Source organism: Xiphias gladius, chromosome 16 (genome assembly GCF_016859285.1).
Source record: "Xiphias gladius isolate SHS-SW01 ecotype Sanya breed wild chromosome 16, ASM1685928v1, whole genome shotgun sequence".
NCBI classification, from domain to species: Eukaryota; Metazoa; Chordata; class Actinopteri; order Istiophoriformes; family Xiphiidae; genus Xiphias; species Xiphias gladius.
In genome coordinates, this window is record NC_053415.1 from 3,181,578 (window position 1) to 3,199,992 (window position 18,415).

Below are 18,415 nucleotides of genomic sequence, written 5' to 3' on the forward strand. Positions count from 1 at the left end.
GGGATGGAAAGTTGCCTTATCGCTCGATGCCTTGATGACGGCTCTCTCAGGACTCATCAATTTAATAGGCCTCATCAGTGGCGCACCCAGCCAACACTGAGCTAACTTAAATGTTAGCAAATTCTAATGCCATCATGTGAGAGGAGGGAGGAGAAGCAGCAGTATCTTTGTCTCATCTCCACCGCACATGAACATCTACTCATCTACTCAACATATACTCAATAAGTGTGTTCTGCTCAAACACACACATACGCTATACTACCTTATCCATTTGACACACACTATATACACACACTCGCCAAGTGTTTGGTACTTTTGGAGGAAACAACAGATATACTTTCTACTCAAGAGATTCAGCTTACCTTTCCAGTGTATTAGAGGGCCACTCTTGTAACATGAGGTCTAGGAACTCATAACAGCGCCTGGAAAGGGGACGAAATTAAACATCTGTCAAGTTTGCAATACCATGACATAGGATACTTAACATATGAACAAAAAATATATCTGGAGGGAGTTATTGAGAGCTGTACAACCAAAAGCCCTACTGTAAAAACACTTATGTACAAAATATGACGTTATGTCAATTAAAGCAAATGCGACACAAACAATATACATTAAAACCATAATCTGCATTTGATTTGAGGGGAGAATTTAAAAGATATAATTGTCTTGAAAATAATTATAGACTGAATGTAAAATATCAATCAGTGCTTGATAAAAATTAATGTAATCTAAATCAATCATACAGCTTTTGACTTTTGACCTGCAGTAACCGTATTAATAGATGTTAATAAGGTCTTCTTACCTTCTTACTGCTACGGATTTGGAGGCGCAGTTACTGGTTATGATGGGGATCAAACGTGGGTAGTGTGTGTGCTGGAGGGGAAAGACAAAAACATTAAGTGTATTCCATAAGTCCAAAAGAAGGGTTTCCTTATTCCTTGTGACAATTATTTCAGTATTATCACATGATGTAGTGTGTTGTCGAAAAACAAAGTAACAGAAGTTTAAAATGTAAATTTAGACTGATAAAAATATTTCCAAACATCTTGAGCAACCACATCAACCCTCCTCTCTAGATGTCTTACCCTGAGGATGAGGCGGATGGTGGCCATTCCTGATGTGGCCATGATTTTGGCACTGTTGGGCACAAGGTTCAGCAGTATGGGCATGACACTCTCTGCTCCATGGTCAAACTTGTTACCCAGAATTGATGACAAATATCTGAAAGAGGGGAAAAAGAGGGTAGAACATGGCGTTGGAGAACAAATGTAAACTCTATCAGATGATCCATTCATGGTGATGTGTTATTCTTCTTTTTGATAATACAAAGATGACTGTGGCTAGTGTGTTAAATAGCAGTTGGGTTGATGTCCCTTTTTGGAAAGAACCCTTCAAAAGAGGGAAACTAAGAGACAGGTGGAAAAAAGACAGGAAGGAAACAAAAATAGAGGAAATACTTCACTCGCAAAAATCAATAGATGCCTCTTAGCTTTTTAAGAGTTTAAAAAAATGGGGGGAAATCAATTTCTGATCTACCTAAGGTGGAGAATGTCTGTGCTGGATTGAGAGGCAGGCTGCGATGGTGACATTACAAGGGATGACAGGATCCATGTAGCTCCTGTCCATTCATTCATCAACCTACTGCTCTTTAAGTGCAGCTCTGTTCTGTTCCACCTCATTACGGTTGTATTAACATTTAGATGACAGATGTTTTTGGGTATGGAGCACACTGCTCGTTTGATATACAAGCAGGGTCATTTTCATTAGCTTAAGTATGTGGAAAGAAAATACTTTAGCATGCTACTTATCTTGTACCGTCCAATCAGTTACAGATTCCAGTTAATATCACTGCTGCCAATCAAAGCCATTATGGCTATCTTGACAGGGCAACTGACACTGATGATTACCACTATATTAGGTTTCTTGTGTCATTACTGATATAATCAAATTCTGTTAATTAAATATGAAATATTTTACATAGATAATCTAAGACTGAGCTGTTAATTGTGTGATCATGCGACAGGGCCTACCCAGGCCTGCCATGTACACTGATGCTTACACATAATGTTTCTCACACTTTCAGTGACCTAACACAATGACAATAAGACAATCCTGAGAGACAGACTATGTACTTCACTATGAAATATTTTTGTCAGTATCAAATAATACTATGTGGAATGTGCTTAAATGGGTTTAAAACCCAAATGAACACTTCAACACTTAAAGCGTATGTTATAAAATATTAAGATTATAATATTTAGAAATCAAAGAAAGAGGAAATGGGCTAACCATGTCAAACTGGATACTCCAACAATTTCAAGTATATCACTCTTATAGTGCTGTTTAAAAGACAATTTTATTTTGCTCCTAAGTTTTGATTTACCTCATTCATTACCATCTTTACCATAATTTAACATAACAATGCCAGAACTTTAAGTTTTGGAACATGCAGAGTCAGTGGGAATGAGAAAAGTCATCTCTAATGTTTCCTCCCTTTATGATTACGACTAATGTCTGAAAATGTGTGCAAATGGTGAAAATATGCAATTGTCTAGCAAAGTATTGTATCATTATTATTTGTTAAGGAAAGGGAATTTATTGGGTAGTTCTAATAAAGAGAACCAGACTTCAGCTACTGTAAAATGGTACCTGACTGTTATTATCATTTAGAGATCTGGGAGGGATAGTATATCATCCACAGCTTGTGATCTTACCCCAGTGTGATGCAGGCCTCGCGGACCACCTGGGAGCGCAGGTCCTTAGCTGATAGCTTGAATGGAGCCTCCAGGAGACGCAGCTGCTGAGGGAAACCATCATACTCAGCGGCCCCAGCCAACATGAGCGAACGGATCTTCTTCAGCTGGAGAGGAACAAGAAAGAGGAGAATGAGACAAATGCATATTTTGGTATAACATCATTAAGTTCCTGCACTTGTACCCTACGTACATGTGTGAAAGAGTATACATTTGGTTTCCGAGTCTTACCGCCACCACTCGATGCTCCCAGTCATGTTTTTCATCAGACAACACTTCTCTGATCTTGGTCAGCTGGTCCTCTAGCTCCCTGTTAGAGTAGATCTGGATATAGAAAGACATTAAGAAAGACATCATTATCATTAAAAACAGTAATCAATTATGTTGCACATCTATGATGTTTAAGATTGTGATTCTGACATTCTCTCTGTTACGCCAATTCCTAAACTTTCTGTCTTATCTAAGATTTTAGAAAAGGTCGTTTTTAAACAGATTCTGTCCTTTTAAACCAAATCAGTGTTTCTTAGAAATTCCAGTCATGCTTCTCTGAACACCACAGCACAGAGACAGCACTCCTTTGTGACAAGTGACCTCCTCTGTGCTGCAGATGCTGGTAATCACTCTTCTTAATTCTTCTACAGCTCAGTGCAGCTTTCGACACTGTTGATCACATGATTCTCCTGGATTTCCTGACACGCTGTTTTGGCATTTCTCCACCCTTGATTTGTTCCACTTTTACCTTTCCAAAAGATGCTTCACTGTTTCCATTGGCAGTTCCTCATCCGCACCTGCAAACATTTCAATTGGGGTTCTGCAGGGTTCAGTTTTAGGTCCGCTTCTTTCCTGTCTTTACATGCCCCCAAGAATCATCCAAACTCATAACATCTCTTTTCAATGCTATGCAGATGATACTCAGACCTACCTCCCCCTCAATTCCATAAATCTGGCCAATCTAACTCAACTACAAAACTGTCTCTGAGATATTAAAGACTGGTTGGCTCAAAGGACAAGACAGAGATCCTACTCTTTGTTGCTTGAGATCATACCACTGCTACTGCCCAGAATGGCAATCACCTTTCCACCTTCTTCAGACCACATGCACCTGGGTGTTACATTTGACGCTTTTTTAAGTTTCAACAGGCAGGTTAATGCCATTGTCAGGTCCAGCATTTTCCAACTCAGAACCATCGTCAAAATCAGGCATTTTTTATCACCCTCTGATCTAGAAAGAGTAATTCATGCACTAATATCATCCAGGATGGACCACTGTAACTCCCTCTACCTAGGCATCTCTCAGGCTACCATCAACCTGTTCACAACTACTCCGAAACGCTGCTGCCCGGTCCAAGATATGAGACCACATCACCTCTATCCTTGCATCCTTACACTGGTATCCCGTTCCTTTCAGGATAAACTTCAAAATCCTCCTAATTGTTTAGAAGTTTTTCCATGGTCTGATCCCTACATATTTCAGAACTTCTCACCCCTTACAGCACCACCAGACACTCAGATCCTCCTACCGTGGCATGTTGTCTGTGCCATGTTTGTGGAAAAAAAAAAACAGGAACATGGTGTTTTCTGTAGAGGCTCCTCGGCTCTGGAATAGCCTGCCAGAGGCCATTAGACAGTCTGAGTCTGTTGATGTTTTTAAGACACACATTAAAACCCACTTTTATTCTCAGGCTTTTAACTGTGTTTAAACATTTTCTATTTTTATCTGATTCATTGGGTTTTAAGCTTGTTTCTTGTTTCTTTCTTGTGTTATTTACAAAACATCTGCTATGCACATATATCTGTTTATGCTTGTACGTGTAAACATATATTGTATGTCTGTTTTTGTGAGGAACATTGGTGCAAACCCATTTGCTTTTTAAAGTGCTATATATATATGAAATAAAATCTTCCCCGCTGTGTTGTATTTTACACCTAATAATTAATAACTTAGTAATGAAGGACTAAATGTTTACGTCCATGCCAGTGGCTCAATGAAGCTGTATTTAGGTACAGCAGGGCTTTTAGCTAACTGCTAATGTCAGCATGCTAACATGCACACAATAACAATACTAATATGCTGATGCTAATAAAGCATAATGCTTACTGTGTTCACCGTTTTAGTTTGGAGTCATTTGCTAACCCTCATACTCAGTGAGGCTTTGCTAATTAGCAAAGTACAGCTGAGGCTAATGGGGATGTCGTTAGTTTTCCAGGTATGTAGTCATAAGCCAAAGTATTGGACAAATTGAGTATATTAATTGAGTATTGGTATAATTTTAACATGCTAATGACACTAGATGAAAAGTTATGTGATCGACAGAATTCAGTAGGATTCATCCTAAGGGGGACATGACTGGTGGTGCAAAAGTTCATGGTAATCCATCTAATAAATGTGGAGACATTTCTATCAAAACTGTAAATGTCAACCTCACCGTGGCATTAGAGGAAAAATTAGTGGATAACCAAAGTCACCAAGATACATCGTCTGGTAACCATAAATTTCTGTACAAAATGTTGTGCCAGTTCATCAAGTAGATGTAGAGATATTTCAGTTGATAAATGAAAGCTTTGACCTGGTGGTGCTCAATAAAAAAGTCAGAAGATCAACAAAAATCATTTGGATTCATCATCTCGGCAGAATGGATGTCTGTAGCAAATCTGTGTTGAGATATATCCATACAAAAAAACAACAACAAACAAACAAAAAAAAAAACATGTCGACCTCTGGTGGCACCATATGATAAGTCAGGGGATCACAAAACTCAATGTGAGTTATCTCCTGGGGACCACGAATGTCTGTAGAAATATTTTATGGCAAACTATCCATCTAATAGATGTTGAGATACTTCAGTCTGGACCAAAGTGCTGACCAACCAACAGCAAGATATTACCATCCCTAGAGCCATGCAAGTAGTATGGCTAAACACTGAACCACCGTAACACGCAGCTGAAAGACATACGGTGTCCATACAACACAAAGAGAAATTTTTCAACAGTGTCTTTTGACATTGACAAAACTGGACTCAATAAACCTGGACTGAGGGCACGTCTTCAAAAGCTTTGATGAAATCCTCTTCATCAACAGCACCAGCACCTGCTTCTTTACCTTTGAAAAGAATGTGAAAAAGATTCAGCATTTTTATAGGATTATCTCAGCACCACGAAAGGCATAGCTCATTTTAGTGAAAGTTATAGTTGTAATACGGGCAAATTTACTATAACTAATGTTGAAACCAGTCAAGTACAGTATACACTCATGGAGCACTTCATTAGGAACTACTGTACACCGGCTTATTCATGGAATTATTTAAAACAGCCAATCATGTGGCAGCAGTGCAATGCATAAATCATGCAGATATAGGTCAGGAGCTTCGGTTAATGGTTCACATCAAATATCAGAGTGGGGAAACAATGTGATCTCAGTGACTTTGACCATGGCATGATTGTTGGTGTCAGACAGGCTGGTTTGAGTATTTCTGAAACTGCTGATCTCCTGGGATTTTCATGCACAACAGTATCTTGATTTTACTCACAATGGTGCAAAAAAAAAAAAAAAAAATCCTCCAGTGAGCGGCAATTCTGCCAACAGAAATGCCTTGTTGATGAGAGAGGTCAGAGGAGAAGGGTCAGACTGGTTGGAACTGACGTGGGCTACAACAGCAGAAGACCACTTCGGGTTCTACTCCTGTCAGCCAAGAACAGAAAACTGAAGCTGCAGTGGGGACAGGCTCACCAAAACAGCTTAAGAGTGTAAGAGTGGAACTTACTGCCCTGTGGTTGTATGCCTCCATCAACTAAATTAGAGATTACATCCAGGTCTGTCCAGGCTCACATAGTATATGTAGTGAAGACTTTGAAGGAATTTAATAAAAGGTATTAAGTGTATTCAACATATTTACAAACAATTCTTTAGTTAAGGCCAAAAACGTGTTTTGTGAGGTCACAGTGACCTTGCAAACTCTAATCAGTTCATCCTCGAGTCCAAGAGAACGTTTGTACTAAATTTTAAGAAATTCCCTCCATATATTCCTGAGATATCACGTTCAGGAGAATGGGATGGAGGGACAACCCGAAAACGTCATGTCTCTGGCCACGGCTGTTGCTGGCACGAAGGCATAAAAAAGTAGCCTGGTCTGATGAATCTGGATTATTGCTGAGGCACACAGGAGATAGGGTCAGAATTTGGCGTTAATGGCGTTAACAACGTGGATCCATGAATGCAACCTGCCTTGTGTTAACAGTTCAGACTGGTGGCGGTGGTGTAATGGTGTAGGGAGTGTTTTCTTGGCACACTTTGGGCCCCTTAATACCAATCAATCATGGTTTGAATGCCACAGCTTATTTGAGTATTGTTGCTGACCATGTGTATCCCTTCATGGCCACAATTTACCATCTTCCAATGACTACTTCCAGCATGATAATACATGATGTCACAAAGCAAAGTCATCTCAAATTGGTTTCATTAACATGACAATGAGTTCATTTATGATCTGAAACCAATAGAACAGCTATTGATCTGGTGGAACGGGAGATTGGCAGCAAGAATGAGCAGCTGACAGATCTGCAGAAATGATGTGATGCAATCATGTCAACATGGACCAGAAACTTAAATGAATGTCTCCAAAATCTTGTGGAATCCAGGCCACAAAGAACTGAGGCTGTTTTCAGAGCAAAGGGGGGCCCTACCCATTATTAGAATGTTTTTTATACATATACTGTATATGCTCAGGTACATTTGTACATAGCTTTGCTTTGCTGCACAGTACTGTGCAAACGTTTTAGGTATTTGTTTCAAAATTAATGCTGAGGTATTTACCATCCAGTATGAGTATATTGTTCCTAATAAAGTGCTCAGTGAGTGTATATCACAGCTGGATGTTTCTTAGCAGACATTAAACCATTCCTTACCTGTGGCCTTAGCTGGGGTGGCTGAGCTGGGTCTCCTAACAGCACTCATTACAGTCCTCCTGCCACTGGGGGGTGCTTTTGAGGATGATGAGGAGGAGGACCGGCCTCCATCCATGGAGTCCTCATCCTCAAAGTTCTTATCTACAACAACAAAGGAAGAAAAGAGAACTGTGGAAAATTCTCTCCTCAGGATAATGGTAAATGTAAATGTCATTCACATGGTGGCTCGCTGACTGAATGAGAGATATTCCTCATAAGGATCAATAAATCCTTATTCACTCATCATTCAGGGACACATCGCTTTCCTCAAAGGTCACTGTTACCACACAGTGTTCTTCATGGTTAGTATTAGGTTCCATGGTGAAATTCATTATCACTCTCCTTTCATCAGTCTGCCTACAGTAAGACCTGAGTCATCTCTGCAATCTATGACCTCTTCCCACCTCAGGGGAGAGTGCAATGCAGTTGAATGGATACATAGACATAACCTGTCAGGATGTGTGTATGTATCCATTCAACCTTTATCTATCCATCCATCTGACTTTAATCTGGTTTGACAGCCATGCATGGATACATGGCCCCTTGTCACCTGCCCAACGTGACTATTCACACGAGGGATTAGCCCAGGGCTGATGTGACGGTGCTGGGAGGTTGCTCCCAGCTGAGGCATTGCGACACGGGAATGTTTGCAGCTAAATCATGTCTAGTTCCAAGGACATTTAGTGCTTTTACAAGTATTTATTTTAAAAACAATGTATCAATCCATTTATCAGAAAGAATATGTTCTTATGGACAGGCTTACAATACCTGTTGTTCAGGAAATAAGCCCACCACTTTCAGCTGCACATAAACAGTGCTTTCATTAGTGGAGCCAGATCACATTAACTGAGGTAAATGGGGGGGAAAAAAAAAAGAAAAAAAAAATCAGAACAATGATCAGGCTCACACACAAAAAACAGCCCTCTGAATGTCCATGCTGCTAAGATTATAACCATGACACTGCATCTATGACAGGCAAACATAAAAATACAAAAACAGTGGAAGACAGGGAGAAAAGGCAACAGGTTCAGAGAGGGGGGGATAAGGTGGAGAGGAGGAAGATAAAGATGTACAGGCAGAGAAAGATGAGAAAGACAAAATACCAAGAAAGACAGGGAGCAATACCGAGTGAGGAGAGAACAGAGAAGAAAAATAGGAGAGATAAAAGGCATCATTCTTACGAGCGCAGATTTTCTTGCACACCAGCTTCCTCAGCATGTCTCTGCTGCACCCTCTAACACGCTCTGTTTTTCATCAGGCATCTCTGTCCACAGAGTCCGTGTGTTTGGGTATGGGTGTGTGTGTGTGTGTGTGTGTGTGTGTTGCTCTGCATGTGCCTCTGTTGCATGCTGGGCTCTGACAAATTGCCAGACTAACCGCCCCTTAAACCTTCCTCTGTGAGTTCAGTTATCAGTGCGTGTGCGTTGATGTACGAGCGTGTGTGTGTCACAGTACCATCATGATGCTGTTGGTGTGTAGAGACTCTTGTGGGGAAAAGAGGGAGCGGTCTATTGTTGTGAGATAAGCCTTTTTGTGCTTACCGAGTACACCCACTCTTTCAACACAAACAACAGCAGCAGTAGCAACAACAAGAAAATATTATCACTGTGTATTAAAGTAATATTAGTACTGTATACAGAATTTTGTAGCAATACAAAAGGACAGAGCATGAACAATAGGCTTTAGTAATATACAGTGTTTAACTAGTGCAATGTATACACCTCAGTATTTAATATTCAGTGGTTCTGCCACAGAAGTGCAAAAATACTTTAAGGTTTTTGATACAAAGGCGGAAATCTATGGCTACAATTATTTTTATCTATTATTTAGTATTATTTCTAGTTTCTAAGCCCAAAGCCTCGGTACCAACCCCTAGAGGTATGTTCTTAAAATTCAATTAGACCACTGTTTGACAGAATAATTGACACTTCTATTTTTACAGCCCTGCGCTTGTGCAAACAAGGCTAAAAGCTCAGAAAAACAGAAAAACTGTTACGGAATGGATTTTCAATCCCCTGTACATCCACATAGCTGTTGTCAATGCCTAAGGGTGATTACACCTCTAGTCAGGTTGAAGTTAGGTGGAGCTATGCTGGGAATAAATTGATGCAAACTAACTCTATGCACTAATAACAGTGGGTGGCTCTCCAAAACCCAGCAGGCACAGTGCTGGGTAGAGCCAGTTGGGTGTGGTTTATACTCTATTTCAATCAGTACACAAAATGGCTCATGCTGACGTCAATTAAAGTCTCTGTGCGGTACACATTAATTAAAGATTACAGTCTCACTACCTGCTGCTGTTTGATTAACAGCTGATAGAAACTGAACATTATACCTGCCACCTCATATAAACTGCACTCCATTTAACCAGGTTTCCCGAACCTTGCGGCTTAAGTAACGAGCAGCACACCAGTTTGACTTCACGGGGTGCAGTCATTGTTAACTGTAAATTCTCCCACCCTTACATCACTCATCTATGTGCGCATCAGTATATTAACTTATTGCAGGTATATTAGTAACAAGAAATTATGATACATTATTGCCCAACAAATAAGGTATTTTAGAAACAGTGTCATAGTAGTTTTTCCAAATAGAGAACACTAACAAGTTTTAAGTGTCAGCTTTACAGTGTACCACTCAGTACAGTACTTGATCACTATAGGGTTTTTTTTTTTAAATTTATTTTCACAGCAGACATTTTGACTTGTCACCTGGAAAAGCACAGATGTTACTAATAACATTAACAATGACTTTGTTCTATTCAAATATAGCAGTAAGCCATAACAGTGAGCCAGAATGCACAATACCAGAACCATGAAACTGAAGCAGCTAAATGGAATTCAGCCATGATTAATTTTATCCATTACACCTGTGCTTTTTCTATTCTGACATGTCCAAATGTCGAATTTGCAAAAGGCCTTTTTAGTTTTATGAGATCCTTATCAAAACTGCATGTTTATTTATTAAATCTACATATTGTACTGGCCACAAAAACTTGGTATTGGTCAGGCTATTGTTTAAAATCTAGTTTAAAATTTGTAAAGGTCACAAGGCCACTATGGCAATGCAGTATAGTGGTGCAGTCTTGGTGAGAAAATTTTTGCTAAACAGCAAAGAGTACATTATAAAAAAAAAAAAACAATACAAGTAGCTGGGAACCAAAAGGCTTGGCACAACAACCCCAGAGCTTGTCACACAATTTTCCCCTATGACACACTGCTTGGCTCACGCAATCCTTTACACCTTAAACCGCTTGACTACTTCCAGTGGTTCTGTGCAGCACACAAGTCAATGCAAAAGCCAGCTGACTTTACAAGCCTATAAACACTGGTCAATTACCAGATGACAAGACCAGCTCCATTTTTCTCCTCCTAAAAAAAAAACAAAAACTGTATAATATAAGGAACATTTGTTTAACTTGCCGTCACACTGCAGCTGTATTGGAGTAGATTTCAAAGTGACTCGATATTACCAGACTCAAAGGCTGGCTTTGCCAAATGTTCTCCGGTTCGTTTCAGGCAAACTATAAAGTGGAAAAATCCAGACCTAAAAAGTCCAAAAAATGTATATGAGCTCACCCTACCTGATCACCACTGCTACATAGAGGCTAACAGCTGGAGCACCTTAAGAGAAAGCGCAGTATCCTGCCCCACTTCATGAAGCATTGTTCACAGCTGTCAGAGTGACTGATCTCACCAATGCTGACACAAATGTAGAGGAGGTTTATCTGTGTGTCAGTGGAGCAATTAGAGCTGCGTGCAACACACAATAAACAATTCAAACACAGATACACACGAACACACAGAAAACCATCAAAACACACACACAGAGGAATGTTTGCTGCAGCCTGAAGCAGTTCATTATAGTTTCACTCGATGTACCGTCAGCTGTCTGACGGTACATCGAGTGGTGACAGTAGCAGTGATCCCACAGGCCTCCTGACATCACCACTGCCTCTCTGAAAAGGTTTAATCACTGATAACTGGTCTACAGAGAGGGTATGAGTGAAGTCAGTAGCTTATTGCTTATATGAGATGCATCCTTTGCATGCTTTTTATGAATATATAACAGCATAAAGAGGCCATGACTTTTAATAGTCTGTAATAGTCTCCTACATTGACCACACCCATTTCCAAATGCAGGGGTGTATGGTACAATCATATACACAGGAAGTACTCCACAACTGAGGGGCAGGAAAAGACAAGGATAGCAGAGAAAGGACAGAGAATATTACAGTTTCCAACATCCTCTGAGGGGGAACAGGATCCATTATAAAGCCTCAATATTCTTTGATTGTGACTTGAAACAATAATTAAGTCGAAACTTATTCAGTTAAAGTTGACTGATTTCTTTTTTTAGCAATTCTTCACATTTAGTTACTCACTTGAGAGAAGCACAGAACAAGGAAAGTCTGCGGTTGGTGTGGCTGGGGTTAATTTGTGTATTTATTTAACCTTTATTTAACCAGGCGGTCTCTTGAGATACATTATCCCTTTTACGAGAGCGACTTGGCCAAAATGTATAAGGACAAGTTCACTCCAAAACACCTTGACACTGAGAAACAGACTTAAGAGTCAGATTGCCTTTCTTGGCCAATTTTTGTCATTTGATGGTTATTTTCTCACTCCAGTGGATGTAGGAGAGGGCAATATCAATAAAATCATCTACCACAGCAAATTTAACTCTATAATGCTATAGTGACGTTTATCATGCTATGAAAAAATTTTCAATAAACTAACTTTAGAAACTATTAATAGATACAATCTGATCAGACCAGACATTTGATGCCTGCTTTCAGCCCAGCCCTATACATTTCAGGTAGGGTTACCTACCAATAAAGTGTAAACAAATTCTGTGTAAAAATAAATAAATAAATAAATAAAATATAAAGTGGCATGCTGGCAAAACAATGGTAATACGTTTTATCCTGCAGTCTGCTGGTATCACAGTGCTTTGCCTCGGCCATGTTGAGTAGATAACTTTAGGCTTGCTTCTAGACTCTGTTATTGATCATAGAGGGTAAAATCCAACATGACAGAAGTGATGACTTCTTTGCCACTAACAATGGCCTTGATAGACCATAATGTAATGCAGATATGTATGAGTGGGTGGAAGGAGGGTAAGTTGATAAAAAGCAGGCAGACCAGAGAGGCAATGCTTGGAATGCATCGCACTTTGTAAACTGATGATATACTGTATAACTGTGTGAAACTGTCTGAGGATGGATTATTCCTTTAAGTGCAAATTTATGCCCGCTGCCTGCAAGTTTGGTATCTTGAATCATGTGCAAGTACACCACTTGTGACCTATTGGCTACTATCTCCTCGCCATATTATGTTGTCAGCGAATGTGACAAGCAAGACAAAGGAAGAAAGGACAACCGCATGCAATGTGAAACTGATAAGAAAACTGGCTTAATATTAAAGTGTGTTTCCTGTGAGGGAGAAAGACTGATGATAAAAATAACAATAAAAACCGTTTTATGACATTGACCTTCCACTAACCAAGAATTGTGGGCGGATCAATTTAAGTGAAACATAATCCCAAATACTGAGTCATTATTTGGGAATCTGGGAGAAGTTCCCAGCTAGAGCACAAACATGTATCATTGTTATTTAACCGTAAAAAAATAAATAAATAAACATACACAATAATTTATGGTCGGGTCTGATTCAGGAATTAAGGATGCGCTACCTTTTATGTCCACTAGGTGTCAGGATACACTGTGAACAACACATTGAATTACAACACATTGAGGTACTCAAAGTTGCTGAAGCTGCATTGGCATTAGCAGAGTCACCAGTAATCTGCCTCTGAACCACAGACTTATATAATAGAGGGGATTTTCTCTTCCCTCACTGTACTCTGTAGAAAAAGAATAAAAGCCCAAAGGCATGAGGGATTAAGAGAAAGTTCCTGAAAGTTAAGTTCTTAGAATGGGGGAGTCAACTAATAATGTTCTGTACTGCCTGGCAGGAAGGGGTGAGAAACAGGTTTTTCTCATACAGTCTCCCTTTTACTGCTGTCTCCTTTTAACCTCTTCCCTTTCTTTAGTTTTCCTTTCCCTGTCATTATCCCCCAATCTCTCTCTCTCAAGTCTCATTATTTTCTGTCCCATTTTCTTTTTCTGTCACTCTCTTTCAGTCACTCAGTCCATACCATCTGTCCCCCCCCGGTTCTCCCTGGACCTCAGGGGAAACTAATGGGTTTCCATCGGGCTCACACAGACCACGGTTTAGTCAGCACCCTGTGGTGTTATATAAGAGACAGATGACTGGTGATCAGCGTTATGTCATAACAGAGATGTCTCGTTTTGCTGACAAACCACAGAGGCTGCTGGCAGGGCAGAAAATTAGCCTTCGGTGTTCAAGTTATGGTTTAATAAAATCCAATATTTACCACCCTCTGAATACTTTGCTTTGTGTTGTCTCTCATTTGATTTTCTCCCACACCAAATAAACCATGTGAGTTTTCCCCCTGACAAATCTTGCCTCTGTCAGATATCTAGCTCCACTGCAAAACAGTAGTTCTGGTCTTTGGCTTTATGAGAGAGGTGTAATGTTATAATGAGACACTCTTCTGATCTCAGTCAGGACTCAGGAACAATGTCTTCCTGCTTACTCTCATTGAAAGCCATAGCGCCAGGGTGAATTTTAACTGCATTAACAGCCCTATGTTCCTCGTTAACTTGTAGTCTTCAACCCTCATAAATCTTCAAAAAAGAACAATGTCAGAAGACATGCTTTGTTTCATTCATCTTTGTTAGAAAACACAGGTTGATCTTCTGTAGTTGGAATTTGACCTGTTCTGACAGGCGCTGCTCTGAAGCCTCAAAGGCCCCGGTCATTAAAATGTAACCATTCGCTTGGCTAAAAAAGAGACAGGGAAGAACAGATGTTGTAGGGAAGTGTTGAATGTCACAGCAAAGCATCTCTACCAGTGAGATATGTAATACTTCAGCCTCTTTGCTGTTAGTTGATGTGTTTGCTGAGTGGAAAGATAATGACAAAGTGAGCAAAAAGAATCAACACTGTGTCAAAAGCGTTCATCGACAACCTTATGTATCTGCCCATCTAAAACTAAACCAGATGTAAACCAACTGTTAACAGTCGAAGTGAAACAACAACAATAGATTAATACATAGAACTGCCGATTCTGAATATGGTGTCCTAACTTTAACAGCAACACTGATGACACCGCAGTAACTACTGGAGATCCCCCCCCCCCAAATCGACCACTGCGCTTTTTTTTTTTTTTTTTCAAATTAAAAGTATTTGTCCTTTGGACTGTAAAATGTGTTTATTCCTCCACAACATCAGCAAATGTTGTCAAATTTCTTGTTTTGTTTTACCAACAGTCTAAAATTCAAAGATATTCAATTAACAGAGACTAAAAAGAGAATATATATTTGAGAAGCTGAAACCTGAGAATGTTTGGCATTTTCACTTGATAAATGACTTAAACGATTAACTGATTATCAAAACTGTGTAAATCAGCTGGTCAATCAACTAAATGTTTCAGTAGTAGATAAAAACCTCAAGCATCCAGTTGTTTTAGATACAAAAGGGGACTATAAAATGCTTTCCACCAACAGTCTGATCATACAGTGTCAGCCCGCATATGAAAAAATGTGAATGAAGAATTTTCTCCAAAGTGCAATGTCTCAAACATAAAACTGAAGAAAAAACCCATTCAGCGTGGGAGTGATGTTATCACAGTACACAGACAGAGCAGAAACACATTATTGTAGCCTGGGCTGCTCTGAGGACAATGAGCTGCCTGTCCCAGTCAGACTCTATAATCAACTGAAGAAATGTAGAACAGAAGCAGAGAAGACACTTGTTGATTTCAAAGTGGCCATGTAAGGCTACCAGGCTAACTGCTGATTCCTATACCACATGTGAATTTACATGAATGAAACCGGGCTTGGATGTGTGCTACTGCTTTTTATGAGTTGGATTTAGGCACAGTCATTACTCTGTCAGAATATTTGCTTTAATGGTTCAGCATCATAAAATCTAGGTGTACTCAGCCTTGAGCCAGCCTTGCTCATGAGCTGTCACTGCTGACACCTAGGATTATTACTGAGGTCTTCTGTTCTTTATTTTTTTTTGGGATATTGGTGTTATGTTATATAAATGAGAAAAAAACTGCTGGAGAAGCACAGAGCAGACAATATCAGCCATTGAGTGTTTATGAATTCCTACACAAATGAAATCTTCAAAGGTCAGGTTTGCAAAATCATGCAACATTTTGTCTTTTAACAGCAGATAACATACTTGTATATATAATCCTATTCATATATCAGGATATATGATAGACAGAGGAGTGGAGGAATAAAATGGTTGTATGTCAACAAAGGCACTGCAACAGCTGCGTCTGTCTCAATAACAAGAAATATGATTCACTGCAAAACAAGGCAGCATTGTAGTCAAACAATTGTCATGGTGTTTATTTTCCACCACACTAACTCAAGTGCTAATGATTGGCTTGTGAGAGCCATTTGATGACAATCTGTCATTTTATCACAGGCACCTTCTGTCAATCAAGATTGCCTGGAAGCAGTATTGTGAGGTTTTCCAATTAGGCTAAAAAGCCTGAATTTTTGCCAATCTAGTCCTCTGTATGAATCATTTCTATTCCATTAAGAGTCTGTGATCCTCCTGGGAGTGGCACTGTTAGTCAGATGGTACATATCAACATCCTCTTTATGTATTGTCATTAGGCTTCAATGATTTTCGATTGATGTGGGAACATTAAATAGTCAACAAGCTCGTCAGAGAGGGAAAAAACACTGAGGCTGGTTTTTTTACCAATTTGTACAGATACTCAGGCTAGTTGGTGTAGATAACCCCAGCTTGTGTCCTGGCAGAGGGGCCACTGCTATGGTGGTCTCATTATGCCCATCAAAGACTCCCTTTAAGTCCCAGAGTCACATGGACAGAGGGTTTGTTGCCCATTTCACTTGGCAAAGCACATAAGGAAGACAATCACATAACTGAGAGGGTTGGCATCAGTTTATACTCTCATCTTGTCTCTCTCCGTCTCTCTCCATCTTTGTTGCATGTCACCACAACCCCCAGTCCCCCCACATAAATGGATATCTGCATTGCCTGATCTTTAAAAGAATTTCAGAGGTACATTAAACTTAACAAGTTAAACTAATGAGCTGATTTATAATGAATACATTCATGAGCACATTTTTCTCTGTTGGTTTGTCTCAGACCTAACACACTGATCGTGTTAAAGGATAAGACCAAATAAAGTCTATATTTTTGTAATTTGTTAGCAAATCCCATGAAAAGACCCAAGCCAACAATGAACTGATTTTACTAACAAGAAATGTGGGTATCCAATGCCTGGTACATCTTATTCCACTGTGCCATAGAGCTCCATTGTTGTCCAAAAACTATTAAAAAGACATCAATGAGCCACACTGTTACACTGGGTGACATGTTTCTTCATTACCATGAACACATGCACTGTGGTTAATTTGAGACAGTCCCACAAACACCATCCTACCAGAAATACTCACAAGAGAAAAAAATCTGTATTCACCCACAGAGGGAAATTGTTTTGTCGTGTTTCAGTAACATTTACTAAAAACTTTAGTGCCCAGCTGTTTAGGCAAAGTACTAAATTTTTTTTTTAAATTGAAACTATGCATTTGTGAGCTACTTTTCAAAGGGTTATGGCTTCAGCAGGAACTTATGGGCTTGGGGTAGGAAGGTCAGAAAGTATTGAGAGATGGACTAAAACATAGCTGGTTTTGATCTTTTCATGAAATCTGTTGAAAATAAGAAAAATATAGAACGGCACAAGCTTAATCCCTTATCCTTTATTATCAATTTACTTAGCAGTTACCTAGCAGTTACAGAGCAAAATTAGCATTCATTTAGAGGTGTGTTTCTGGCCGCCTGGTTAATGTAAGTCCAGTATTCACTCTCTTTTAGCTCTGTTTTTGGTTTCTACCTAACTCCTGCGTAAAATATCTGGCTCTTGGGCTGCTGAATGTTTCACTATGTTCACCAGCTCGTCTGTGTCTTTACCTGTCTTTAACTTTAACTGTCTGCTGTTTAGTGCTAAGCAGGAAGAGTACCTGTGGTTTTACAACTTTTTCTCTGAAAACAGCTGCTGTGGTCAAAAATGACGTTATGAGAGTGAGGGGAGTGAACTGAAATAGTACGGGTGCAGGCCAAACAGCTGAACAATGAGTTGAAATGCGCTATAAAGCTCTGTAAAGGCAAGGGGGGTGCAGATTCAGCTGATAATTTATGTGGGTTAATCACTACAACACTACGACCCCTTTCAAACTGTCTTATCGCTGTTTTCACATTTTTATTTGATACATAAATAATGATTACAGCCACTTTAAAAACACTAAAATGTTAAAACAATCGCCAGGATGCAATGCTGCGTTTGATAACAAATAATGAGGGAACACTTCAAAATATCTATTTGAGCCTATTTCCAAAATATTCCCTCTTAAAAAGAAAAACTGAATGCATCACAAACAATGCAAAAAAAAAAAAAAAAAAAAAAAAATTCCAAATATAGAAAAGGTCTTTCTCCTGTGCTTTTTAAGCCAGAACCTCCTCCACAATATTCAAAAGCCAATAGCAGCAGATACACAGGCACACGCACAAGCACGCACACACCCACACACAATCCATACACGCATAAGAAATCAAATTACGCTCTTTACAAAACTGTGCATT

At 39.5% G+C, this 18,415-nt stretch overlaps 1 protein-coding gene across 15 annotated transcripts in view; it reads right to left on the minus strand.

The window, feature by feature from the left end:
- The window catches only part of clasp1a (cytoplasmic linker associated protein 1a), a 105,246-nt gene that overhangs the window by 36,064 nt on the left and 50,767 nt on the right, over nt 1-18,415 (minus strand). For all 15 annotated transcript variants that reach the window (XM_040147980.1, XM_040147979.1, XM_040147978.1 and 12 more), the window contains exons 10-16: nt 7,659-7,799; nt 5,783-5,856; nt 2,988-3,080; nt 2,718-2,863; nt 1,089-1,224; nt 806-876; nt 363-422 (exon numbers count right to left, since the gene is read on the minus strand). In XM_040147980.1, the coding sequence (XP_040003914.1) occupies nt 363-422; nt 806-876; nt 1,089-1,224; nt 2,718-2,863; nt 2,988-3,080; nt 5,783-5,856; nt 7,659-7,799 (721 nt within the window). The remainder of the gene's footprint in view (nt 1-362; nt 423-805; nt 877-1,088; nt 1,225-2,717; nt 2,864-2,987; nt 3,081-5,782; nt 5,857-7,658; nt 7,800-18,415) is intronic.